Raw genomic sequence first — 25,272 nt, 5'->3', positions numbered from 1 at the left:
TTTCATGGATAATAATATCAACGTCTTAGTCTTTGGCCGACACCTAAAAACTAACGTTCGACAGCTAGAGGCAGCTCGGGAGACGTGTCTACGATAGGCAAGCACCCGCGGGATGGCATTTGGCCCGGAGAAAAGCGAATTAATCCACTTCAACAAGGGATAGAAGCAATGGACCGACCGGCTAGACTTTGCCAAGCCAGGAAGGGGTACTAGCCCGGTAAAGCCTACGGAGTCAGATAGGTTCTTGGGAATCTTGCTACACTGGAAACTTAACTAGAAGGCTTACCTGGGAAAGGTAAAGTAGAAAATGAAGATCTAGAGCTATACTCTATCAAGGATCGCGGCGAAGACGTGGGGCCTAAGGCTGGCTAAAGCATGGGAGATATATATAAAGCATATCCAGTCAGCGCTAGCCTATGGCACGTCGTCCTTCTACAACCATACTAAGAAAGGGGGAAAGCCGACAACAAAGGGGATCACCGAGGCCCTAGGGAAGCTTCAAACGAGACCCTCCAGACCGTGGCGGGGGCCTTCAAAGCCACTCCTATTCGTAACCTCGGAACAGAGACATGGGTGCCGCCGGTAGACCTGTACTTTAACAAAAGGCTAGCCGACTTCGAGGCCAGACTTCAGCGACCTGCCCTTGATGACGGCCGAGGGGGGAAGAAGGCCCTAGGGAGCGTCGTCCACGTACCTTGCGGCAAGATATATCGGACATCCAACTCGAGGGCAAACAGCAGAGGCCGACCGCGAACATTTAGACCTTAGAGACTGGCAGCAGTAGAGGAAGCCGCGAGCATAGTAGCACGCTGGACTGGGGGAACTACCGACACGGGTAGGGTAGTAGAGGGAGCCTGGAGAGAGAGATGGCTGAAGGAACGAGACGGCCGGGCGACTACGAGGCTAGCTGACGACTTAGACCACCAACAGGGGAGTCTGTTTAAAGACTGGGACTCTAAAGAGGCACGAGGGACTTAACAAGGCGAAGAGCTCATTGCTGATCCAAATTCGAACTGGAAACGTAGGCCTCCGAGACTTCCTATTCACGCGGGGAGTTCCAGAGGTCCTGACACCTACCTGCGAGTGTGGGGAGGGGCAAGAGACCGCCGAACGCCGAACACCTGGTGATGTGGTGTTCGGCCCCACCGTTAACTCGAAGATGGGAGAGAGCGGAAGTCTGAACGCTCCGGGACTTTTATTCTGTTCTACAGGGTACTAGTCCTTCAAACGTACGGCTGATAGGGAGGATACTGGACTGGTTGATGGATTCGGGAAGGCTGCCGATGTATAACCTGGCCAGGAGGCTCGAGCTGGAACCAGCAGTCTGATGTCCCTACCCTCGAAGGCCAGGAGTCCTTCTCTCTTTGTACTCACAGGCTCATTCACTTGCGTTTTTCCTTGATTGTCGGTATGGGTTTCTCATCCGGCCCGGGAGGGCGCGGTTTTCCTGTACAGTAAAGAGCTAAAGGTCCGGCACGCCCTAGGGCATTGCGGTGTAGGAATAATAACTGGTACCCCGCAAACTCCTGACGACACTCGCTTGCCTGATGCATTCAACTTGGACGTGCCAACGCCGCCTGCTCAAATACAAGACGCGAGAATAAGCCGCCGGTGCCAGCTCTTGGTCTGTGATGGGAGAAACAGTCAGTCTTGTCGCACTCTTTTGGGCACGGTAATCACCACTCCCACTCGTAGTCGTCAGAGGCAGCATCGAGAGAACTTAGCTGTCGAGACGGGTGCACCACCTGGCGAGCAACAGACCCCTTAGTTCGACCCCCACGATGAGAAGCTTGAGCCGATTCTGGTGACTAAGCCAAGGCGGTCTCGCATACGGTACTGTACAGTACAGAAGACATGTACGGATTACTATATATACTGTACGTTCCTACCCTGCCAGAACCTTTCAGGTTCCAGGTTGGGTCGCCATCCCGCATCATCCCAAGGTTCCTTCAAACTTCCAACACACGCGTCCTACACTTCCTTACTCATTCCACGATGCCCGGAAACAGAGAGTACCACATAGATAACGAGACCCGTACGGCCTTACAGACTAAGACCGGCGTACGATTTCTTCTCCGCGCCAAGCTGAAGGCCGAATCTCGACACTCTTCGGATGTCATCCCTTGGGCACAAAGCCTCTCGGAAAAGGTCACCAGGGCCGTGGCGGAAGCAGCCGGGCACCAACTGACCCATTTCGCCATACAGTTAAACGTGATCCAGCTGCTAAGCCACCGGCCGTACGCGCTCATCTGCTACGATCTCTTCCTCCATAAATGCGACGAGGAAGTACGAAGCCAGTTCTCACAAAACCCCTATCAGCCAATCCACGAAATCATCAAGCGGGGAAACAGCTGCTATATTATCAGGAGCAAGCGACTAGACGATATAGTGGCAAACGAGTACAAGCACCGGCAGGAGTGCGATAATGGCCCGCGGCTGTACTTTGCGGATAGCCTCTATCCGCCCCTATATGTCGACGGGAGGCGAGTCGAGTGGTCTAAGGATGGAACGCGCGATCCCGACGAGCCGGAAGGATGGGACTGGGAGCGGCGTTGGGTGTTCGGGCCGGAAGAGGATGAGTTGAAGGGGGGCGGGGAGGAGGAGTGACCTCGGGAAAAGTTGGTGAGAGAGGGGCAAGGGTCTTTCATTCTCACAAGCAAGTAGAAGAGCGTACTTTTATTGAGTGGTCAATTTCGGTGGCCGAGAATGGCGTGCGAGATGAGGTTAGGTAGGATATACTGTCAAACTGATTTCATCGAATGTATATGTACACTTTAGATATCTTATGCTATTTCACCCAAGCTTCCGCCTAAAATTTAATAGTCGGCACTGCAGTTAGTCATACAGAGCGGTTGCAACCTAAGCCACAGCGACTCGAGGGAGTCATGTCTGCGCCCCTATCCGAGGCTCCCCCGATGCGCTGTATACGCTATTTATATGGGCAGGTCTTTCGACAGAGCATCGTGGAGGAGTAACATTTCGATTTCTTCCGTCCGCCTCATTCGGAAATTGTTTTGCACTGCGCGAGGGGTGAGCATCTCTCCCGGTAACACGAACAAAATGCCACGTCCAGACGTGTTCCAAAGATAAGGTGCTGTCCGCTAGGGCAATATGTCGGGATACTTCTGTTGGTCCAGCTGCAGAGTGACCCTGGAAACTCTCAAGGTTTGCACAGCGCCAGTCCGAGCCTAAATTAACTGATATGCATGTAATATAAGACAAGACGACTGGAATAAGCAAGATCAACAGTATGGCGCGGCATAGCGAAGGAGACACTCGGGTAGCAGTATGCCCGGTACTTAAGAGCCAGCATCGGCATCCTGGTTTGCTTGAGCTATGCGACGTAGGCCACTCAGCATCCACCCTTGACGCTGGCTCGAGGACGAAACTCAAAATGCAGTGGAAAGCGCTTGCGCTCGCACTTTTCGTTGGCCGCAGCGTTGGCCAGGGAACCCCCGTGACCCCTTCGCCATGGCTCCCAGTGCCGTCAGCGATACCACCGATGCTCCGATTCCAATGTTCACAGCTCGTCATCGACCGTCTTGACCCTCTCGGCAGCCCGGGGTTGATACCATCACCCCATCTTCACCAAATTGTCGGGGGCAATTCCTTCAACGCGACCATGGACCCCGCTACTCACGATCTCGTCACGGGCTCGACATGCACTACCTGCACCTTTTCAGAGGACTTCTCCAACTATTGGACCGCCGTCATGTATTTCCGAGCCCGCAATGGCACCTACAAGCGTGTACCGCAGAGTCCAAACCTTGGCCTGACCGGGAGCGGAGGCGTCACTGTCTACTACATCCCGCCCCACGATCGGAGCGTCGGCGTTACTGCGTTCAAGCCGGGATTCCGGATGTTGGTCGGGGATGCTGCAAGTAACAAGCCTGGCCAGGATCCCAAGGTGTGGTAAGTAGCGACCCCCTTCACAGTTACCTCGGAGTCAAACTGTTTCGGATCTTGATTTCCAAGCTCCAATCTACATCTCTTGAGCCTCACCGCTGACACGGGTAATTACAAGCCATCGTTGCATGCCGAAGGAAGGCGAGCTTAGCCACTTGAACTGTGCTCCTCCAGATTCGCAAGAATTCACCAAGGAGCCCTGTGCTGGAGGCATCCGTTCGGTTATCACCTTCCCTACGTGCTGGGATGGTGTGAACTTGGACACTCCAGATCATAAGAGTCACGTTGCCTATCCGATTTCAGGAAACACCGATATCACCCCTGATGCCGGAACGTGCCCGGATACTCATCCAGTCAAGATCCCGCAGGTCATGTTGGAAACGATTTGGGATGTAAGGACACATATGCATTGCGTACTCGCCGACGCCTCGAGTTTACATCCAACTGCTGACTTGATTGCCTTAGACTACGCCGTTCAACGACAAGGAGTTATGGCCCGAGGACGGTTCGCAACCGTTCGTCTGGAGCACCAATGACAAGTAAGCTACCGACAATTGTCACGGAAACATCTGGTTGGGGCTGGCCTAACTTGTGGCTTGCAGGGACGGCTATACCCAACATGGCGATTACGTGTTTGGCTGGAAAGATGATTCTCTCCAACGGGCCATGGATGCGCACTGTACGGGAGACGTTTGCGACGTTCTGGAGCGACAAAGCGTCGAAGCATCCGTTAAGTGCACAATTGAACAGACTGTGAAAGATGACGTTGATGGATGTAAGTCTTCTCTGGCCTTTAGGATCGTTTGCCTGTTTTAATTAACCATTTGGTAGGGGTCACTAGCATTCCGGGCCAGGATCCCTTGGTCTGACAGGTTCCTGAGCCGCCAAAATCATTTCCAAGAAACCAATCCATCATGAACCAGAACACAACACATTCAATGTTTCCATTCATATTCACGTTAGCATTTAAGCGTGGTGCACATCCAGGGCTTAACTAGATCCTGCCGACATCCCTCAGACCACACGAAGTTTAAGGTTCACCCCTGTAAATAGGATGCTATTCCTCTTCAGCCTAGCACTCGAGTGTCGTGATAGCTTGAATTACAAACTCTGGTCTTGTTCATCCGCTTCGCTAGACGTCGGGAAAGTTGACACATAGAGTATGACCAGTATTTATAGCAAGGACAATATAAAGATAGCAGGACACATGCATCCGCTGCCCACTTGTAGGCTAAGTATTAATTATGTTACCTTCGAGATAATACCGAAAACATGTCGACTTTGGTCGACACCAATGCCGCCCTCATCGCCTACGTCCTAGGCACTCCCTCGCCCGCCCCCCGCGCCCGTTCGCGCGCCTCCGCGTGCCCTATACCCGTGCCGGAATGGGAAAATAATGCAAGAGGAATGTTGGACTTACGGACACCTAAGGTGTTTCGGTCAATAGTTACGTCAACGAAGAGTGAGAAAGCGTAATTAGAGACTTGCAGAGGGGAGATTTTGGGTTCTCTATTATCGCCAGACGTTGATAGTTCCCTGCCACTCGGCCACTGTTCCATGAACTCATTACAAAGTATCCGCCTGACTACCTATATTGAGACGCTCTCAGCGGTGCAGCCCCCCGTTGCATCCGCAAGTAGTTGCTCTGTTCTACAGTGCTCCTATCAAACACAAACCACCACCGCTCATAAAGCACTTGGCCGACTTCCCAGTGTGTCTCGTCGTAGGGGTCTGATCCCCATATTCGTATCCCTTCGCCGGCGTCCTCCATGTCGTAGATGAAATTGACCAGCCGTGGTGTCTCCATCAAACCAATCTCAGCACTCTGCTCGGTGAGGCTCAAGACCTCGATAAGTCGATCCCTTACGGGAGGCCACGGGAACAGATCCAGCACTGGGTGATGTGGCACCGACAGCTGAGCAGCAGTTGGCCGCCATGCTGGCGGAATTTCCGAGGGGTCGGGGCCGAGCCCAAGGTTGAAGGGCGAAATCGAGGTCAAAGAAAACACGGAGGATGCGGCATTAAGGCGCATCGCAATGCGGAAGAGGCCACGGAGCAGGGTCAAAGGTGGAACCTGGAGGAAATAGCTATCTGGAAAAGTAGTGCTGCTAGAGGCGATCGAGGAGGTCCCGTCGCCAGATGTGTAGTCGTCCGCTAGCGAAGGTGAGGTGCGAATTGTGTGGTCAGGGTTGAATGCGTCGGACACAATATAATACGGCGAGGTAGTTGAGAGAAGCTGGACCTCATCGTTGTCGAGATTTCCAAGGTTGGATAAGGTAGTACTATCCAAGGGGAACGTCAAATGCTCGGAGGACGGCTGTTGTTCATCTAACGTTTCATGCGATCCTCGCTGAGCATGCTCTTGACGCAAGAAACGATTGGTTTCATCAGCAGAACAAGGCGATGTATCGCCCTCCAATTCGGCCTGGTTCTCCGTCAAGCGCTGGTGCAAACTCTCCGCTCGGGCGGCAAGTCGAGCCTCTCGCTTGCGTTGTCCTGGATGAAACCGTGTCAGCGACCTCTCCACTCGGCAACGAGGCAAGGGGAGGCCTCCTCACGATATCGCCGCTGGGCAAGCACGTTCAAGATACGCTTGCGCTCCGCAGCGTTCTCGTGGATATCTGGAATGTCTAGCGCCGGCGCAGGTTTGCGAATCCTCTGCCGACTTCGGGAACCGCCGTTCATCTGAGACATAATTATGTTTTGACAATTTGCTTTAATACAACCTTGTGTTACGCAACAAAGCGGTTTCGATCGCCAAGCCCCGTAACGTTATATCTAACCATGGCCTCGACATAACGCAGTACGAAGCTTACACACAATTGGACCGTGATGAGTCATTGTAATCTGTTGAGTGCGAGGTCCCTCGGCGCCTTTTGAAGTAGTGCAGTGTGGATTACATACAAACTATACTGTACGTCCAAATATGGAAGACACACGATGGGTAGCGCACACAATTAGAGTACCTGTTCCAAATGTTCAAGTGCCACTGCTACTAATTAATTATCTCATGAAAGCGAAGCGTCAATGACTGTGTCTCTGAGATGTGTATATATAATTACACGTCTGAGAGCGAAGGAAAGAGCTTCGCTTCTGTATACTGGCCTAATCCTCCAATATTCATCTCACCGGCCATTGGATGGCACACTCTTAGCTTTCCGCGGTGTTCCTTCCCTATATATTTCCCGCAATTGGAGCATTCGCCACAAAAGTGTGGCTGGCTCTGTACGTGGCAAGTCCCTCGAAGTTGGTAGTATACCTATGGAACTACCCCGACAGGGTCGAGCCTATAGACCGTGATGACCAAGCTCTCAACGATGCTTGATACGCTGACATGAAAGAGCAACTAATTGTTCATTAGACTGCCGCCGTAGCTATAATGCCTGCCCATGCGCGTTCCCTTCTATATCTGAAAGTGCGACATTGATAGTGTCTCATTGGAATCAGGTCATCTAAAACCTGGCGTGTTTAAGCACTAAATTAACGCCACCTGCATGATTCTACTCCGTAGCGTATGTACCGTACGAGTATATACAGTACATACACGTAAGGTAATTATCGAAGTAGTTATTATTGCTCTAACGGGCTATGTCCGTGTTAGGCTTTGTTCGGAGTGAGCTTTCAGCTTTGAGTTAGCATGACAGATCAGCACCCTTTGCATGCTTGGAAAATGGCAATGTACTTGTCTCCTCGGTTCCATATGATGATAACACCCTAGGGAGCAATGAAATGCCAGCTCCGTTGAGAGCTCATTGACTGAGATTCTACCAAGTGGTGGCGTGGGAAGATACCACAGCCATATTATATTTTGGCTGGGCCTATTTAATGTCATATTAACTCTATCTGTCTCACTATTCCACGTCGCCCTAGCTTCCAATCTTCGACCGTAACGAAGCCCGGGTTGACCGACTCCTCTCCCTGGAACTCGACTTTTATCTCTCGTACTCGCCTATCTGGGGAAACTTTACTTATTAACACATCGTCCTTCGCAGGCGAATTCCCCCGATCATCGACATGCTCCTCGAGACATAATTATGGCCTGGGCAACAATCTTGCCAGCGAGCTGCGAATACCACAAGCCCTCCCGCTGTGGGTAGGCTAGAAGCAGCTCAACAGTCCGCCATCGAAGATCAGGATTGCGGCGCCGAGCAGCGACCATGTGCAACGGCATGACGTATCCCAGGCCAGAGGTGCACGACCGTTGGCCCCAGCGAGGTTTCTCGCGCTGCTGTCTGCGAACAATGAACTCACAGTGTCGCAGCATCTCTTCAAAATGACCCTCCCAGACATCGTAACCGGCCTTAAGCTCGGCGGGATGGAAGATATCGATGCGTAACCATATAGCCACCAGCAAATGGTAGACGCGCAGGATGGCAATGCTCACTTGACCCTCGCCATCTCCGGACTCAGAAAGCTCCTGCACCAGGAAATCCAGGGCGTTCTGGCTACTTTCGAGCGCCTAGCAGAGCTCCCGGTGGCGAGCCACTGCTGCCTTGCGCTCCTGGCAAGACTGTGGTTCAAGTTCGATTTCGCTGGTCTGGAGAAAAGCCAACGTGTTCTGGTGCAAACGCTCAACGTATGCATGTGCTTCGTGGAGCGAGGTGAAGACGGTTGCCGGCTTCAGATCGGACACCAAGATGTCGATGGAACCCTTGTCCAGGAAGACGTCATTGATCATGCCACGGAGTTGAGGGTAGGTGGAGGCAAGGAGCGAATGTAACCGCGAAATCGGAACCGGATATGCTGGACTGGCGCCCCGCGTGGTGGCATGTGGCATCAGGATGGTGGCATGTCGAGCGATCAAAATCCTGCAAGATCTTGGGAGAGGAACGGACATGTTGGAAGGCCTCGAGGAAGCGGCCGCGGATGCTCGCCAGGTAGATGGAAAGAACCGAGGCAGTGAGGGTGCAGAACGTGACCCCTTCTTCCGAAGCCAGGGGGGCTTGGTCGAGGCTGGCGAGCTGTCGGATGGCGAGGTTACATTGTTGTAGCGTGAGCGGCGTCTCCCGGTCCGACGACCCTGCTTCAATGCCTCGTACGCGGAGCCGAGGGCGATGACAAAGCGCCGTATAGAGGGGTAGTGGACCGCCGTCTGCAACACCTCAGGTCCCCAGAAGGAGGAGTGGAAGTAACCGCCCAGCGGCTTACATGCCTGCGACTGGAAGTACTGGAAACATCTCCTCTCGGGGGGAATGCAAAAGGCGTAGGCTGCGGACAACGAACGACCGGGACGGAGATCGCTGAGATCGGCGGCGTTGTCCGATCGGAACGATAGCCTTCGCAGCGCCGGCCTGAGCCTGTGCAACAACGATAGTGCGGTTTCGCCTCATCGCACTTTACCTTCCGTTTTCTATCGTTTGCAATAACAGGTGGGTAACGTACGGAGTACCGGAGTGACTTGTGTCTCGGCCCAACCGCCGGAAAGCACGTGTTTGGCTAGGTCTCGCCCATTGCGGGTGTGGGCATTTTGGAGGCGAACTCACTTGCAAGTCAAACATCCGGATCGTACCTTGGTGTGATACCTGAGAGTACGACTGACTTTGTTGGTCTCCATCCTGGATCTGCGATGCTGGTACCTGCTTCTCCTCGTTCGACCCGGCGAGACCGAGGGTCACTTGCTAAGCAAGAATTGAGAGATTTGGAAAGATAAAACGAGAAAAGAACCGCTCGCGGCGTCATTGACAGAGTCCTGGTTCAATAGTTGGCATCATCAATAGGTGCAGCGATATCCTAACAAAGAATCCGTGGATGAACAGGGTGTACTATGGCATGGTCTTGGGCCGAGGTTGTCGAAGTCGCTTACGTGTATCACGATCGTAACTATTAGCACAATTATGGATAAGTTAGCACTATAAAATAACTAGTGCTGAAGAGTGATCTGTGTCCAGACTGCCAAGGCGAAAATATAATTAAGCCTGGCAATTCGATCGAGACTAACGAGCAGCAAGGTTCGCAAAGCCGGTTACAACCCATTTGATGCAGTACGTTGTCTACAGACGCGTCCATCCTGTAAGGTTGGATAAGATAAGCCCTGTGGATCTGGCAAACGGGCTGGCAAACGGAGGGTTCTTTGTTCCTACCCTCTACTTATACAGAGCCACAGGGCCAGCAAATGTGGGAAGAAGACATTGAACTATTTTGAACTTACCAACTTTCTTCCATCAATTGGAACCATCTTCCATCTATTGGAACCACCATCTTCTATCACCATTCTACACCTTACACATCCCGCAGCACGATTAATACTTGACATTTCTTGTGCCATTCAAGCTACTGCGTAAACACCAAGGGCAAACAACCACTTAATGGTCTCTGCGTGGCGTTCGTACTTGCCAATACAATGCCATCAACGACGTTGTAATGTTTTGGACTAGCCCGAGACTAATTAGATCTTGAATAACCGAGCCATGGCTATTTCAAGTCTAGACAGCGACGGAAATGATTCCCACTGCTAGTGGGGTATCATCGTTCCACTACCCAGTACACTACGGAGTAGTGGACCTGGTTTTTTCTCAAGCCAAGCGGGAATTGTTCTCTGTGGACCGTTACAGAGTACCCCAGTGCAAATCGATCGTCTGCGTAGTGCTACAGCAACCTTGCACGGCTTCGTCATGACTCGTCGTCATAAGTGAACACTAGATGGAGGAGGGATCGTCTCGTTCACCGCAGAGGTAAGAAACAAGTCTGTGAGTGTACAGGGTCGCGGTTGGTATGGCAAGAAAACACAGAATCTTAATGGTTTCGCATGATCTGCTCTCCTAACCCCAACACCATCCATACTTGTACGTATGTAGATAAGGTACATTACATACAGAGTTGAAGGAGACAATATAATGTGTGTGGAAGGCATCTGGCTGTAACGAGCCAAGCCGATGTAGACTACTCCGTACTACGGAGTACACTACTCTGACATACCTACCCGCATCTCGTGGGGCTCGATCGGCCCAATCGGCTGCACACGCTTGAGATTATTAATCGTATATCTGGCATGTACGGACGTATACTCCGTACGGATGCACCATGTCCATGCACAGGTATATACATACATACATACATACATTACCGTACTTTGCGCGCTACGTACGGATATTTATAGACAGGGCTGTCTCCTCTCCTATTAGCACACGACGGGCCAGGCCACTGCCCAAGGAGGCCGCATGGCTTGGGCCCACAATTGAAACGGTGCCAAGGATCTACTATGTATGTCGTGTACTGTACCGCAGTATGCATAGTACTCTGTTACATAGGTACGGGACTCCGGTTTACAGGTTAATAACTGATCCAGAGAACCCCGTGATTGATCCGCTTCCCGAAGCGCCGCAATCACCACTTGATCCAACGATTTCAGGGGCATATGTAAAGCAATGGGTACTTGTAATCCGCATTCAAAATTCTTTTGATGAAACAGGGGGTTTGTGGACCGTACACTAGTGTAGTGCACAGCCAAACGCGCTATGCTCATCACGGCCCCACTTCCTTGATATCGTTAGATTGGTGTACGGATGAAAATGGGGTGGTGGATATGGACGAATTACACTAGGTAAGTGTGTACGGAGACCGCAACGGACGTTGTTATACGCACCCAGTACCTTGGGCCATGCCTTTGGACATCATGATCCTACAAGGCTGGCTTCCTCAAGGCCGCGTGTCCTAAGACTGGATGCAACCTCAAGAAGGAGGGACTTGGATGTTCGCTAATCACATCAAGAACGAATATCCCAGGCCGAGGAGGCGAGGAAGTGTGGGACCGGATGATTAGTGTACCGCTCGGTGAAGCCGCGATCCAAGTACCGAGGTGCCACTTAGCCCTCCCGAGCCGGCTTTGGTGACTGCCGAGCTCCGAATCCCGTTTGAGTCCCTGAGAATGTCTGATGGGAAAAGGGGTCGGGGAATCAGACTACTGCTTCCCAGACATTGGCGCTGGCCAAGACTGGACCTTTTCCCATACTGGCAATGCATACTACACAATAGTGATCCGTAGAAGCTGGGACGTAGTGTATATGGACCAGCCGCGGCGGTTTTAACGGTGTTGGCTATGGGCCCGAGTGCCGGTCTTTTGGGGGCGGGTCCGGAAAGGTGGAACGGTGGAACGATCAACTACCCAGTATGGGATACCGTCGTTATAGATTGTGAAAATATCATGATGCGGCCAGCTACCTCGTTCTCAACGCCCGCACAGCACATCGTCGCCTTCGCCCTTAGCGGATTGGGAACGAGATGGCAGACAAGACAACGGAGACGGTACCGATACCGGGGCCCCCGGGACTGCCCCTCGTAGGCAATGCTCTTGCGTTCGACTCGGAGCTGCCTCTTCGAACGTTCCAAGAGTTCGCTGAAGAATACGGCAAGCCTGCCATTTCTCACCTACCTACGGGAAGACGATGCTAACCAATGGTTGACTCAGGAGAGATATACCGCCTGACCCTTCCCACCGGGACCACTCTGGTTGTGGTAAGTGCTCTCCATGTCCATCCACTCATATCATCCTTGGGGCCTTTTCGCTCAAACGATCGCGTAATTAGAGCTCCCAGGCGCTCGTCCATGAGCTATGTGATGACAAGAGATTCAAAAAGCCCGTCGCGGCTGCCCTCGCCGAGGTTCGAAACGGCGTCAACGATGGCCTCTTCACCGCTCGGGAAGAAGAGCCCAACTGGGGCATCGCTCACCGGATCCTGATGCCTGCGTTTGGACCGGCCTCGATCCAGGGCATGTTCACCGAGATGCACGAGATTGCGTCGCAGCTGGCGCTCAAGTGGGCGCGCCACGGTCCGGACACGCCCATCTTTGTAACAGATGACTTCACACGCCTGACGCTCGACACTCTCGCCCTCTGCACCATGAATTTCCGCTTCAACTCGTACTACCACGACGAGCTGCATCCGTTCATCAACGCTATGGGCAACTTCCTCACAGAGTCGGGTGCAAGGGCCATGCGGCCGGCCATCACCTCCATCTTCCACCAGGCGGCGAACCGAAAGTACTGGGAGGATATCGAGGTTCTGCGGAAGACGGCCCAGGGAGTCCTGGATACGCGAAGGAAGCACCCCACCAACCGGAAGGACCTCCTATCCGCCATGTTGGACGGCGTAGACGCAAAAACCGGCCAGAAACTGAGCGACTCGTCCATCATCGACAACCTCATCACCTTCCTCATTGCCGGTCACGAGACGACCTCGGGCTTGCTGAGCTTCGCCTTCTACCTCCTGATCAAGCACCAGGATGCGTACCGCAAGGCGCAAGAAGAGGTGGACAGGGTCATAGGCAAGGGACCGATCAAGGTCGAGCACATCAAGAAGGTAATGCCATCTCCCCAATAGAGACGGGAAACATGAATAGTAGAATTATCACAGGAAAGGAGAACGGAAGGGAAGCAAGAAGAGGGAAGAGAAGAGAAAAATGCGCCGCTAACCAACCTATATTACTGTGCAGCTTCCTTACATTGCCGCCGTCCTCCGCGAGACGCTGCGCCTCTGTCCCACGATCCCAATAATCAATCGAGCGGCCAAGCAGGACGAGGTGATTGGGGGCAAGTATGCCGTCGCAAAGGATCAGAGGCTCGCTCTTCTCCTGGCTCAGTCTCACCTGGACCCCGCTGTCTATGGAGAGACTGCGAAACAGTTCATCCCGGAGCGGATGCTGGACGAGAACTTTGAGCGCCTGAACAGGGAGTATCCAGACTGTTGGAAGCCGTTCGGAACCGGCATGCGGGCATGCATCGGCCGCCCGTTTGCCTGGCAGGAGGCGGTCCTCGTCATGGCCATGCTGTTGCAGAATTTTGATTTTGTCCTCCACGACCCCTACTACGAGCTGCATTACAAGCAGACCCTCACAACCAAGCCCAAGGACTTCTACATGCGGGCCATTCTTCGAGACGGCCTGACGGCAACCGAGCTGGAGCACCGGCTCGCCGGGAACGCGGCCTCGGTCGCGCGGTCGGGCGGCGGCGGCGGCGGCCCCTCCAAGCCGACCGCACAGAAGACCTCTCCCGCCGAGGCCAAGCCGATGAGCATCTTTTACGGCTCCAACACGGGCACGTGCGAGAGCCTGGCCCAGCGCCTCGCGACCGACGCGGCGTCCCACGGGTACGCAGCCGCCGCCGTCGAGCCCCTGGACACGGCAACGGAGAAGCTGCCGACCGACCGGCCCGTGGTGATCATCACGGCCTCCTTTGAAGGTCAGCCGCCGGACAACGCGGCCAAGTTCTGTGGCTGGCTCAAGAACCTCGAGGGCGACGAGCTGAAGAACGTCTCTTACGCCGTCTTCGGCTGCGGGCACCATGACTGGTCCCAGACCTTCCACCGCATTCCCAAGCTCGTTCACCAGACGATGAAGGCTCACGGCGCCTCGCCCATCTGTGACGAGGGGTTGACGGACGTGGCCGAGGGGAACATGTTTACCGACTTTGAGCAGTGGGAAGACGACGTGTTCTGGCCGGCCGTCAGGGCGCGGTACGGAGCCGCCGGGGCTGTGGCCGAGACCGAGGATGCGCCGGGCTCCGACGGCCTCAACATCCACTTCTCCAGCCCCCGGTCGTCCACCCTCCGCCAGGACGTCAGGGAGGCGACGGTCGTCGGGGAGGCGCTACTCACCGCTCCCGACGCCCCGCCAAAGAAGCATATCGAGGTCCAGCTTCCCGACGGCGCGACGTACAAGGTCGGGGACTATCTCGCCGTGCTCCCCGTCAACTCCAAGGAGAGCATCGGCCGCGTCATGCGGAAATTCCAGCTTTCCTGGGACTCGCACGTCACCATTGCCTCCGACCGCTGGACCGCCCTGCCGACGGGCACGCCGGTTCCGGCGTACGATGTGCTCGGGTCCTATGTCGAGCTGTCACAGCCGGCGACGAAGAGGGTATGTTTATTTTTCGTATTATTTTCCCTTTTTTGTTTGCTTTGATTTTTTTTCTTTTTTTCTTTTTTTTTTCGGGGTTGTCCTGTTTAATACTGACAAGACTTGACAAAAAGGGGATCTTGCGGCTCGCCGATGCCGCTGAAGACGAAGCCACTAAGGCGGAGCTCCAGAAGCTTGCGGGTGACTTGTACACCAGCGAGATCAGCCTCAAGCGCGCCTCCGTCCTCGACCTCCTGGACCGCTTTCCTTCCATCTCGCTTCCGTTCGGCACTTTCCTCTCCTTGCTCCCGCCCATCCGCCCGAGGCAGTACTCGATATCCTCCTCGCCGCTCAACGACCCCTCGCGGGCAACGCTCACGTACTCGCTGCTCGACTCGCCGTCGCTGGCCAACCCGTCCCGACGGTTCGTGGGCGTTGCGACCTCGTATCTCTCCTCCCTCGTCAGGGGCGACAAGCTCCTGGTCTCGGTACGGCCCACCCACACGGCGTTCCGGCTGCCGGACGAAGACAAGATGGGCGAGACGGCCATCATCTGCGTCGGTGCCGGGTCCGGGCTCGCGCCGTTCCGGGGCTTCATCCAAGAGCGCGCCGCGCTCCTCGCCAAGGGGACGCAGCTCGCCGCCGCGCTGCTCTTCTACGGCTGCCGCAGCCCGGAGAAGGACGATCTCTACCGCGACGAGTTCGACAAGTGGCAGGAGTCGGGCGCGGTCGACGTCCGGCGGGCGTTCAGCCGCGTCGACTCGGACGACACGGAGGCGCGCGGGTGCAGGCACGTGCAGGACAGGCTGTGGCACGACCGGGAGGAGGTGAAGGCGTTGTGGGACCGCGGCGCCAGGGTGTACGTCTGCGGCTCGCGGCAGGTCGGAGAAGGGGTCAAGACGGCCATGGGCAGAATCGTGCTTGGTGAGGAGGACGCCGAGGACGCGATCTCAAAGTGGTATGAGACCGTTCGGAACGACCGGTATGCCACAGATGTCTTTGACTAAGGAAGGTTAAGGTAGTGGGGGGGAAGAGGGGCTTTTAGTTAGGTATATTTTTCATATTTGTATTGTACGCGGTATAGAGCTCTTTGCCTGATCGGCATCAGCATATGATAGACATCAATCCTGACCTCCGGCCACTACAATGGTCTGCCATCCAGGTTAATCAAGCCCTGCTCTTAATGAGATCCGCGGCCTACATTACTCGTTAGCATTGCAAAAACGAACGAAGCCAATAGAGATGGTTTGTTCAGCGAAACGTCAGGCTTACCTTCTCAGCAATAGCATACACGGTCTGCTGCGTGTATGAGCCCGGCAAGTCGGGCATGACGCTGGCGTCGACGACACTCAAGCCTTCGACCCCGTACACCAGAAGGTTCTCGTCCACGACACCACCGAGGTGCCTAGGCAACATGGCGGCCGTGCCGATGGGATGGAAGGAGGACGGGATCATGACGCTGCGAAGCCAGGCCTCGATGTCGGCGGGCGCCGTGACGTTGGCACCGGGCGACAGCTCGACCGGGTCGAGGGACTTCAACCTCGTCTCCAAGAAGTACCTGCGGGTGAAGGGAGTGAATTCGAGCAGGACCTCCAGGTCGGTAGGGTTGCTCAGTGCCCTGTAGTCGACCTCGGGCGGCGAGAAGAAGGGGTCGGATCGGTTGATGCGAACGGTGCCACGGCTGGTTGGGTGCAAGTAGACGACAGAACCCTCTTCGTAGCCGCCCCTCAGGAAGAAGTTATACATTGCCGATTGCTTGCTCCTCATGGACCTCGCTAGTGCTTTCTGCTGCGCCCTGTACCCCTCGATGACGGTCTCATCGGTGCCGGCGGGGAGGTAGGCGGCTGGGTCTTGGGATTCGTACCGCCTAGCGATGTCCTTCCACGAATTTGGGGCAATGATCTGGAGGGGGAGCCAGCTGCCGCAATAGCCGGATGCGATGGTGTGAGGTCCGGTACGGTCCTTTTCAAACTGGGCCTGAGCCTCGGCGATAAAAGTCTGGTTCAGAATCATGTCGTAGAAGTCCGGGTGGAAGGGGAACTTGGTAACTGTGATTGCAAGATATGATTAGCATACAATCCCCTTTGCCTGTCATATTAAGTATTAATTATTTCCATGCACGTTCCCAAGCGTAATTAGCAAGGTCAATCGGACTCACAATTGAAGGTGGGAGCAACCACATACGGCTGGTCTTGGAAATTGCTGCCGACACCGGGAGCGTCAACGACAAGCGGCACGCCTGCTTCCTTCAGGACCTGCTTCGGCCCTACTCCGCTCGCCTGTAGGATTTGGGGCGTGTGAATGGCGCCGGCGGCCAAGACGATCTCCTTCTTGGCCTTCACGGACCTGGCAGTGCTGTGATCCGTTGCATTCGCCGGCACGAAGACGACGCTGGTCGCTCGATTGCCATCAAATGCGACCTTCAATACGCGTTGCCCGGTCAGGGTGTGGTAATTGGGACGTGCCGCCTCAATGTTGTCCCAATGCGCGGGCCGAGCGAAGGAGCGGAGGACTGTCGCTGGGTCAACGGACGCTGGGTGCCAATACGCCCCGGTCTCGCCAGAAGCAGAGTCGGGCGGATATTCGACCCCAGGGATGTCACCAAATGCAGCCATCTCCAATTCTAGATGAAGGGGTTAATTAGTGCGCGCACCGAATGCAGTGGAAGGGCAAGGGCAATCCTCGAAACATACTGAGCACCGGCCAGAAAGTGGTTGGGAAAGATGCGTGCACGTCAGACGTGTTGCCCCAGTAGCTGGGGTCGTACTTGATGTCGAACTGACTGACCAGCTCTGGCCTGGGCGGATGGAAATTCCATGCCTACTAAGAGGAGAAGTCCTTGTGAGAATACTATTATTTCCGGGCTAAAAGGTCATGAAGTGGTCGGCCATACCTTCTTGAAATACGGCAGGAGACCTTTCCAACTCCAGTCAGAGTTTGGCCCAAAGTACGATCCCCAGCGGTCATAGTCTTCTCTTTGTCCACGGAGGACTTGAAGCCCGTTGACGCCGGAGCTGCCGCCGAGGATCAACCCGCCAATGACGGCAATGCTGCGGTTGTCCAGCCCAGCTTGGGGAACGGAGTTGATGTTGAAGGTCAGACTTGGATCGAAGAGGCCTCTGCTTCCCCCAGAAATGGTGGTCACCGAGCTAGAGTTCTCTATTAATTAATGTCTCGACATTAGCACAACACGGAATCTGGGAGTCAACAGCGCGGAATGGACATCCTTACGGAAAATGCCTCTTTCCAAAACAAGAACAGAATCTGTGACGGGTTAGCATGTACACAAATTCTCTTTTCCCCACAGGGCTCACAACACCACGCCGGTGACGATCGGGCGGGTGACGTTGGGAGGGGAGAGCGGGAAAACTTGCGCTTTCTATTCTCCGTGAGTCTGTCGGCGACAGTCAATCCGGACGTGCCGCCCCCGATGATGATGTAGTCATACTCCGGAAGAAGGCCATCGGCTCCGTCAAGAATCGTGGAGCGGGCAATGGATCGGGCGGTAGGGTGGGCGGCTGCAACGCCGAATAATATTAATGGGGAGAGTGCAACAGCGGCGAGGGAGACTCGAAGCAGCTCCATTGTGCTCCTCGAAAAGTTCAAGAGTGCTTGGTTGCTGAGAAGCTGGGCGGGCAAGTCAAGCGGAGGAACACTGCTCCTTGATCGAACCTGGTCAAGGCCCGGTGTTATACTGTATTAATTAATACACGAAGCAGGCCAGCTCTTTCCCCTCCCGATCCCCGTTCCTCTTGAAGACTGTTGTCTGTAGCCAAGACTGCATGAGGCAATATTTCCTAACGTGTTCTGGAAGGTTTCGCGTGCAGCGTGCCATTCCCGCCGGGGTGAACAGGATTACGGGCTCGGATCCCGGATCGCGGTGCAGGGGAATCACACGTCCCGGGGCATGTTGGCATTTCCCAGCCGCCCAGCTGTGATGATGCATCCCGCTCGGCCGAAATCCTACGCAGCTCAGTGCAAATGCCCACAGGCACAGCAGAGGGCGACTCTGATCAAGGAAAAGGGGTCGCCAGTTGGAAGCAAGCAAGTTCCTCGACAAAGAGCAAACGGATTGTTGACCGAAGCTGCAACCGAGCCACAGCCCGGGTACCTTTTGCATGAGACCAGCTGTATGACCAGGGGGGCGCGGCAGTCAGTGGCGCGCCAACCTTTCTGGAATGAGGTACTGTAAACTGCTCAATACTCTCATTTTGGGAGGACTGGACTATCCGGTCATTCGAGATATCAGTCTAATTACATAATTAATAAAAGAGAAAGGCGGAGGATAGAGACACGTGGAGATACATACATCCTTTACAAACCACAGTTGCGGAGATGATCCAAGTAGACGGGAGGCTTCGAGTACGGGGTGACCTTGAGATTCCCTTTGCGGCCGCTCAACACTTCGATGCAACCTTCGCTCTCGCACTGCGCAGCGTGACGCACCCAATGCTCACTCGTGCTCCGTATCTACTCTACTTGCACGCAGTTTCGTTTCAGCAGTCTCGACGACCCGAAGTAGCACAGAATGAAAAATTCAAGGCACCAAAACATTCACCGTTAGCTGGCCTGCTGCCGCCTCGGTCGTTGAGATCTCCGTTAATTATAACTAATTATACCATAGACGTCAATGCCGATACTCTGTGCCCGTGGCTTGGTCAGCACCGGTTAAGGGTGACGAGGGTTCACGTGAGGGGTATTGGGGGGAAACAGCGTCACAGACGACAGCTGGGTGAGAAGCTACCGGATCAGCGGAGCGATGTTGATGGCGACGGTCGTCGTACGGGGTTTGAGATGCCGGCCAGGTAGAAAAGAAAAGAGAAAGATCTAGCTCTCTCTCTGTTGAGTTTTCTCCTTGTACACAGAAACAAATTTGTATTACAACGCTATTAGAACCTCATCAATCACTTAAATCTCGTACCGGTCACTCTCATGGTGCACGGGCTTGTACACAAAGTAGTCAAAGGTCGCCTCGGCAGCAGTACCGTTGATGTCGGAAGCAGCCACGCCGACGAAGGCGCCCGTGAAGCTGCCGTGCTTCTGGTGGCCGCCGCACTCGTCAGAAACGATGCTAGCGTCGAATACGGGCCCAATCTGTTTTAGCTCTTCGCCCTCGAGAGCGTAGTAGAACTGCAGCTCCTTGCCCCTGATCTTGAGCGCGAGCCGGACCTTGCCCTCGTTGGGGATCTGGACGGGTCCCGGATAAGGGGACCGGAGGGCGCCGAGGGGCCAGGAGGCCTCGGAGGCCATGATGAGCAGCTCCCGCCGGCCGTCCGAGTGGGCCGTGACGGTCAGGTAGAAGAAGTTGTAGCGGCAGTAATAGGCCGTCAGGCCGGCGAACTGGCGCTCGTCGGCAGGCTTGAAGTCGATGACGGTCTCGGCGTCGTACGAGAAGTGCGTCTGGCGCCGGGCGACCAGGGCCTGCTCGAACCAGGAGCCGATGGACTCGCGGCCGATGAGCGTCAACTTCCCGTTGTCCGTCCTGAAGATGCGGTCCGTCTCGGGCGTGCGCAGCCACTGGAAGTCCTTGTGCAGGCCCGCCTCGAACGTGTACCTCTTCTCGGCCCAGTAGTCGTCGTCGTTGCGGGCGGCCGGGAGGTCCACGAACAGGCTGGGCACAGGGCCGTTCTTGACGTAGAGCCAGTCGTCGTCGCCCCAGTAGGCCTCCTGGATGGCCGTCTCGCGCCCCAAGACACAGCGGCGGAACTGCGTGATGGGCCGGCCGGTCAGGTGAACGACGTAGGTACGCCCGTCGGGGGTGTCGACGATGTCGCCGTGGCCGGCTCGCTGCAGGGCTGCGTGCGGGTGGTCCTTAGACGTCAAGATGTACTTCTGCGGGTGATCTTCGTACGGGCCCCAGATGTTCCGAGACCGGGCGAGGGTGCAGGCATGCTCATAGCCAGTCCCGCCCTCTGCTGTCAGGAGATAGTACCACCCGTTGCGCTTGTACAAGTGCGGGCCCTCGACGAGGCCCAGGTCGGTGCCTTGGTAAATGTTCTTGCGCGGCCCAACCAGCTTCCCGGCCTTGGGGTCGAACTCTTGCAGCGCGATGCCGGCAAAGGTTCGCGGGCGGCTGCGGTGGTCCCACATCATGTTGACGAACCACTTCCGGCCGTCGTCGTCATGGAAGAGCGAGGGGTCGAACCCGGACGAGTTGACATAGAAGGGGTCCGACCAGGGACCCTCGATGGCGGGCGCACTGACGATGTAGTTGTGTGCGTCCTTGAACGAGCCGTCCTTGCGTTTGACGTCCGTGTATACCAGCCAGAACCTGTCGCCGTCATGCGTCAGGCAGGGAGCCCAGATGCCGCAGCTGTCCGGATCTCCTCGCATATCCAGTTGGCTCTTGCGGTTTAGGGGACGGGTGACAAGTTCCCAGTTTGCGAGGTCCATGGAGTGGTGGATCTGAACACCCGGGTACCACTCAAAGGTTGAAGTGGCGATGTAGTAGTCATCCCCAACCCGGAGGATGGAAGGGTCGGGGTTGAAGCCGGGGAGGATGGGGTTTCGAACCTGCGGCATGGTGGCTGGACGGGACCTATGGACGGGACCTATGGACGGGGACCTGGCGAGCTTTGCTGGCTCGGGGCTAGGATCACGAAGCAAGTTCCGAGGACAGCAAGGGGGCCTTATAACTACGAAACTCAAAAAAGTGTTCCAACTCCTCTTACTCACATCCGGTCCAATCGATCCTCGAGAGGTGAGGGGATGGCACTGATCAGTGCATCCCCTTCCTTTGCCCCATCCCGAGGGCGCCCCTCCAGCTCCACTCCCTCATTTAGCCGGCATGCGCAGGAGTCGAGAAAGCGCCAGTGTCCGGGCGGGGAAACGGGAACAGCCAAGAATTCGACGCACCTTCAGTCATCCCCACGCCCATCCCTCGCGGGCGCTTTGTATTAATCCCTCTTCAAGTATCCTGCACCATTGTAACTTGGTGATGACCTCCCTTTCACTTGTCGATACACATGAGATTCCAGCGGTCTCGAGGATTGTCAGATTCACAAACAAGCGTCCGGTCGCCAATTGGTTCTGGCTTTATCAGTGCTCATGTCCACGTACATACCCGTCCTCAATCCGCTGGTCATGGGTTCAGGCCAGGTTGGTTGTGTGATGCGCCGCCGAACTTGCATCAATCTTGTTCAGCAGATACAGAAGTATCCTAACTGAAGGATGATAACAAGTGAACATGAAGTCGATAATACATGATTATGGTGTTCGGATGCCGGCTCAGTATGTAATTATTTCGGGTTGCCTGCAGCCTTGAAGATAGTGATGGGGAAACCCGTGGTGGCATATGAGGAGCAGGAGTATTCGATGTCAAAAAACGCAGCGTGAACACATATTTCCGAACGCATTGCTGAACGACAGTTTTCGTGTCGTTGGTGCGGAGCCGTTCTAGGTCCTGGACTCGCTCCTTGAGAGTTGAGAAGAAGCATGCCAAGGCGGCAGCATCATCCGGCCTCCGGCAAGTCAATGGCACTTTGACAAGCCTAAGCAGGCCGGCGACGAGGAAATATATCATAGTGGTACACTGCTTAACACCGTTAGTGCCTCTCCTCCTGCGGTATCCAACAAGACTGTCCCTAACCGTTGCCAGGGGGCCAAGGCGTTGGATCATTCCTTACCGAGCTCTCAAGGTAAGATAGTTTGCAACCCTCATGATAGTTAGGCCGTTGGTGCCGAACCGCAACGCAACCCGCATAACCTGGTTTGACCATCTGTTTCCCTGGCTGGGGATGATAGAGAACAGGGGAAGGAAGCAAGTCTCAAACAGACCGAGAGAGAATTTGTCGATGTGTGGTCCACCACCACTTCGGGAGGCTCGCATGCAGACCTGGACCAGGCCCCAGCTGAGAACCACATGGGTGTCTTCCTGGGTTAGAATAGATCACTATGACCGAGGGCCATCTATTCTGTTAAGGACCGAGAAAGCCACCATGCCAGCACGCGGGTTCTCGTAGACGTGGGATGTAATTGAGCACGACTAAATCTGATAATGTATTCACGCCGGCCCAATTTCCCATTTGCCAACGGTGAGCACATTCCACACTGCCCCGTCTTGCTCTCTTTGGTGCCAGCTTGGAGGATGGCGCGGAGGATCTTGATCGATGCCCAGCGTCCCCTCCCTTCTTCTTGTGCCAGTGCTCTTAGCGCGGCGACGAACAAACGCATTGTACCTGGGGACGTAGTTATGAACTCTACTGGCGGCTCCGTAGTCCCATCCCACGTCGAGGCCAGTCTAGATCTTTGCTCTATGAATCATCCCACTTTCCTACTTTCGTCCCCAAGAGACAACAGATGAGATGAGGCGCCCATCGAATGCTGGGAATGAGAGGGCCAGGTCCTTTATCCGACATATCCAAGAGCCAACCAGCAAATACGTAATACAGATCTTGACTGCCCTTTCCCCTCTTCTTGAAAGAGATCGCCCGATGAAGTGGGATGCGACACTGCAGGATGGACGAAGGGCCAAACTGACTTCAAGTTGCTTCGACCAGACGACGATTTGAGGTTTCTCAAGCTAATGAAATGGCAGCCGCAACCACAGCGGCGAACACTGCAACGACTTTCTGCGGAAGAGGCAAATGCAGGGATGACGAGCTGGTGGGCAATATGCCTGTCGGCTGGCGGCCGAGGTACCAAGCGCCAATGTCGGTAAGGCTGCCGTTGTCGCTCAGCATGGCGCCGTTGGGGCCAATGTTGGACACGTTGCTGCGGAAGGCTCCAAAATACGAGTAGCGCTCGACAAAGTCGAGGCGGTCAAAGTACTCGGTCGACATGTTGTAGAACGACTGGGTGGCTTCCAGGTCCCGGTCGTTCAGGTTGAATTCGGTGATCCACATGGTCTTGTTGGGGAATCTGTGCATGCAGTCCATGAGTGAAAGATCTCTCGGGAACCTTCCGGGGGGAAAGGTCACTCGTGGACGGGAAACTCACGCGGCCGAATACTCCCCCATATGGCTCGCCAGGCCTTCAAAGTTGCCGTACCAGTGGATCGTTACAAAGTCAAATGTGCAGTTCCGCTGCTTGTCTTTCGAGCTGATCAGCTCGGAGCACTCGGCAAGGAAATTCTGCAGCCAAGGAAGGCCACTAGACCCCCCGGTGCACGCCGGGAGCCCGACGCGCACGCCCATCTCCTGGAGCGGGATCATGTTGTTGACCCAGAGCTGCGCGGCTGTGGAGGGCTCAATCTGGCTCCCTCCGTATTCAAAAGAGCCGTCGGGCTCGTTGAAGGAGAGCACGTTAGTGATGTTTATGCCCTTGCTCTTGATCAGGCTCTTCACGGTCGATAGGAATGAAGTGTCGTCGAGACTGTCCGGGGCACCCCACATCATGGGTACAAACTCGAATTCGGACTGTGGCACATCTTGGTACACGGACTCGGGATTGGGCCCGTAGTTGTAGTACCACGTCAAGGTGGTCGGCTCCTCGATCCAGATCTTGTCATCGGCCGGGGCTGTCACGTTCGGGGTGAAGACGAGACCACGCTTTGAAGAGGCTGCTGCCACTGGTAGGATGAGCGTCGACGCAGCCGACGCAGTCGCCAGCGCAGCGGTCACAGCCCTTGGGCACAGCAACATCGCGAGACAGATGAGAGAATGGCCTGCGAAGGTGTCTAATTACAGACAAAAGCGAGGGACAAAATGATCAGAGCCGAAAGGGGAGCATGGTTAATTTCATGGGCAGAAAACAAAGCTCGCAGAATTCAATTCAGCTGATAACTTCGTCAAGATGGGCTGTCAGCTCGAACCTCGATACGAGCGAGCGGGTCCCGGGTGTCCCCTTCCAATTGCCAATTGCGGGTTATTGGCAATCGATAGATCGCGCGTCGCGCGCCGAGCCAAGCAGGTCTGGAGAGATCCGTCACCATCCAATAGGGCGTCTTTAGGGCGCTTTTGCAGATTCGAAACTTGGCCAGGCTTGACCACTTGTTCGTTATCCGTTTGTTCCCTGTTTGAAAAGAACACACTAAGGGCCGCCCTGTTCAGGCTTCGAGATCGGCCCACTTGTGGCGGACCTGCTTCCGAGACTTTTTGTCAGTATTTTTGGTACCTGACAGCCCGGCCGGGCCGGACCTGTCACTAAATAGAGTGTGTATTGCAGTAGGAGACACTCAAGGCCTGCTGGGTCCGGACTGGTGGATACCTCCAGCTGAGTTACAACTGCACCAAGGAAAGAGCTGGATATGCCTCCGTACGTACTCGATTATAAATTCGCACGCTACCCAATCCAGACGGGAGTATGTACGTGGGTATTAATCTGCTACGAGTAAAATGAAGCGATAGGGCGGCCTCAATCGAGAAAGGCTCCCAGATGTTAATACATCTAGTTCCCACACAATGCGAGCGAAGGAAACTGCTTCGCTACGAGATGGGCAACCCTCTAGGTCCCAACATATCCCGGTGTCTAGAATTATATCACCGGCCCTTGAGACGTCACACTTGTCCCCGTCTGCGATACTCTTTCCTTGCGTATCGCCTATACGTGGGGGTCCATCAGCCACAAGCGCGTGGATGTGGTTGCGACTTGGTGGCC

General features: G+C 54.9%; 10 protein-coding genes across 10 annotated transcripts; 4 read left to right on the top strand and 6 right to left on the bottom strand.

Moving 5' to 3' along the window:
* Positions 1-672: 672 nt before the first annotated feature.
* Positions 673-1,453, bottom strand: MYCTH_50515 (uncharacterized protein; the record flags this gene model as incomplete). The annotated part of the gene is made up of 3 exons (XM_003663604.1): positions 673-870; positions 1,048-1,121; positions 1,387-1,453. Coding segments are annotated over 3 exons (339 nt in total), but the record flags the coding sequence as incomplete, so codon positions are not given.
* A 470-nt stretch (positions 1,454-1,923) lies between these two features.
* MYCTH_2305716 (uncharacterized protein) lies at positions 1,924-2,842 on the top strand. The gene has a single exon (XM_003663603.1). The coding sequence runs from the start codon at positions 1,996-1,998 to the stop codon at positions 2,605-2,607; it is 612 nt and encodes a 203-aa protein (XP_003663651.1). The 5' UTR covers positions 1,924-1,995; the 3' UTR covers positions 2,608-2,842.
* Positions 2,843-3,394: 552 nt separating this feature from the next.
* MYCTH_101222 (uncharacterized protein) lies at positions 3,395-4,775 on the top strand (the record flags this gene model as incomplete). The annotated part of the gene is made up of 5 exons (XM_003663602.1): positions 3,395-3,912; positions 4,025-4,298; positions 4,372-4,445; positions 4,509-4,681; positions 4,738-4,775. The coding sequence occupies 5 exons, from the start codon at positions 3,395-3,397 to the stop codon at positions 4,773-4,775; spliced, it is 1,077 nt and encodes a 358-aa protein (XP_003663650.1).
* Positions 4,776-5,393: 618 nt separating this feature from the next.
* Positions 5,394-6,616, bottom strand: MYCTH_2305715 (uncharacterized protein). Its single transcript, XM_003663601.1, has 2 exons — positions 6,465-6,616; positions 5,394-6,402 (listed from the first exon to the last, which is right to left on the bottom strand). Exons 1-2 carry the CDS (start codon positions 6,598-6,600, stop codon positions 5,492-5,494), a joined length of 1,047 nt encoding a protein of 348 aa, XP_003663649.1. The 5' UTR covers positions 6,601-6,616; the 3' UTR covers positions 5,394-5,491.
* Positions 6,617-8,286: 1,670 nt separating this feature from the next.
* MYCTH_2118798 (uncharacterized protein) lies at positions 8,287-9,460 on the bottom strand (the record flags this gene model as incomplete). Its single annotated transcript, XM_003663600.1, has 5 exons — positions 8,287-8,416; positions 8,656-8,909; positions 8,966-9,088; positions 9,133-9,256; positions 9,390-9,460. The coding sequence occupies 5 exons, from the start codon at positions 9,458-9,460 to the stop codon at positions 8,287-8,289; spliced, it is 702 nt and encodes a 233-aa protein (XP_003663648.1).
* Positions 9,461-12,123: 2,663 nt separating this feature from the next.
* On the top strand, positions 12,124-15,743 carry MYCTH_101224 (uncharacterized protein; the record flags this gene model as incomplete). The annotated part of the gene is made up of 5 exons (XM_003663599.1): positions 12,124-12,250; positions 12,311-12,357; positions 12,429-13,202; positions 13,336-14,757; positions 14,871-15,743. 5 exons carry the CDS (start codon positions 12,124-12,126, stop codon positions 15,741-15,743), a joined length of 3,243 nt encoding a protein of 1,080 aa, XP_003663647.1.
* An 80-nt stretch (positions 15,744-15,823) lies between these two features.
* MYCTH_2305709 (GMC oxidoreductase-like protein) lies at positions 15,824-18,546 on the bottom strand. Its single transcript, XM_003663598.1, has 7 exons — positions 18,111-18,546; positions 17,968-18,000; positions 17,630-17,895; positions 17,430-17,556; positions 16,895-17,359; positions 16,009-16,784; positions 15,824-15,933 (listed from the first exon to the last, which is right to left on the bottom strand). Exons 1-7 carry the CDS (start codon positions 18,319-18,321, stop codon positions 15,904-15,906), a joined length of 1,908 nt encoding a protein of 635 aa, XP_003663646.1. The 5' UTR covers positions 18,322-18,546; the 3' UTR covers positions 15,824-15,903.
* Positions 18,547-19,032: 486 nt separating this feature from the next.
* Positions 19,033-19,594, top strand: MYCTH_2305708 (uncharacterized protein). Its single transcript, XM_003663597.1, has one exon. The coding sequence runs from the start codon at positions 19,072-19,074 to the stop codon at positions 19,543-19,545; it is 474 nt and encodes a 157-aa protein (XP_003663645.1). The 5' UTR covers positions 19,033-19,071; the 3' UTR covers positions 19,546-19,594.
* A 50-nt stretch (positions 19,595-19,644) lies between these two features.
* Positions 19,645-21,258, bottom strand: MYCTH_80104 (glycoside hydrolase family 43 protein; the record flags this gene model as incomplete). Its single annotated transcript, XM_003663596.1, has 1 exon — positions 19,645-21,258. The coding sequence occupies one exon, from the start codon at positions 21,256-21,258 to the stop codon at positions 19,645-19,647; it is 1,614 nt and encodes a 537-aa protein (XP_003663644.1).
* Positions 21,259-22,717: 1,459 nt separating this feature from the next.
* MYCTH_80109 (glycoside hydrolase, catalytic core) lies at positions 22,718-24,317 on the bottom strand (the record flags this gene model as incomplete). Its single annotated transcript, XM_003663595.1, has 2 exons — positions 22,718-23,595; positions 23,674-24,317. The coding sequence occupies 2 exons, from the start codon at positions 24,315-24,317 to the stop codon at positions 23,253-23,255; spliced, it is 987 nt and encodes a 328-aa protein (XP_003663643.1). The 3' UTR covers positions 22,718-23,252.
* Between the last annotated feature and the right edge of the window lie 955 nt (positions 24,318-25,272).

Source organism: Thermothelomyces thermophilus, chromosome 3 (genome assembly GCF_000226095.1).
Source record: "Thermothelomyces thermophilus ATCC 42464 chromosome 3, complete sequence".
NCBI classification, from domain to species: domain Eukaryota; kingdom Fungi; phylum Ascomycota; class Sordariomycetes; order Sordariales; family Chaetomiaceae; genus Thermothelomyces; species Thermothelomyces thermophilus.
The sequence above is the reverse complement of the archived record's forward strand: the minus strand, read 5'-3'. Positions and strand labels throughout refer to the sequence as shown.

What these genes read in the sequence shown, in the direction of transcription:
- MYCTH_2305709 (XM_003663598.1), bottom strand. Translation starts at nt 18,321, where the DNA reads ATGGAGCTGCTTCGAGTCTCCCTCGCCGCTGTTGCACTCTCCCCATTA. An exon ending in CACTTTCTGGCCGGTGCTCA is followed by an intron (nt 17,360 to 17,429) that starts GTATGTTTCGAG and finishes CCCTTCATCTAG; the next exon opens with AATTGGAGATGGCTGCATTT. An exon ending in TGTATGCTATTGCTGAGAAG is followed by an intron (nt 15,934 to 16,008) that starts GTAAGCCTGACG and finishes CGAGTAATGTAG; the next exon opens with GCCGCGGATCTCATTAAGAG.
- MYCTH_2305715 (XM_003663601.1), bottom strand. Translation starts at nt 6,600, where the DNA reads ATGTCTCAGATGAACGGCGGTTCCCGAAGTCGGCAGAGGATTCGCAAA. An exon ending in GCTTGCCCAGCGGCGATATC is followed by an intron (nt 6,403 to 6,464) that starts GTGAGGAGGCCT and finishes GGTTTCATCCAG; the next exon opens with GACAACGCAAGCGAGAGGCT.
- MYCTH_2305708 (XM_003663597.1), top strand. Translation starts at nt 19,072, where the DNA reads ATGATCCAAGTAGACGGGAGGCTTCGAGTACGGGGTGACCTTGAGATT.
- MYCTH_2305716 (XM_003663603.1), top strand. Translation starts at nt 1,996, where the DNA reads ATGCCCGGAAACAGAGAGTACCACATAGATAACGAGACCCGTACGGCC.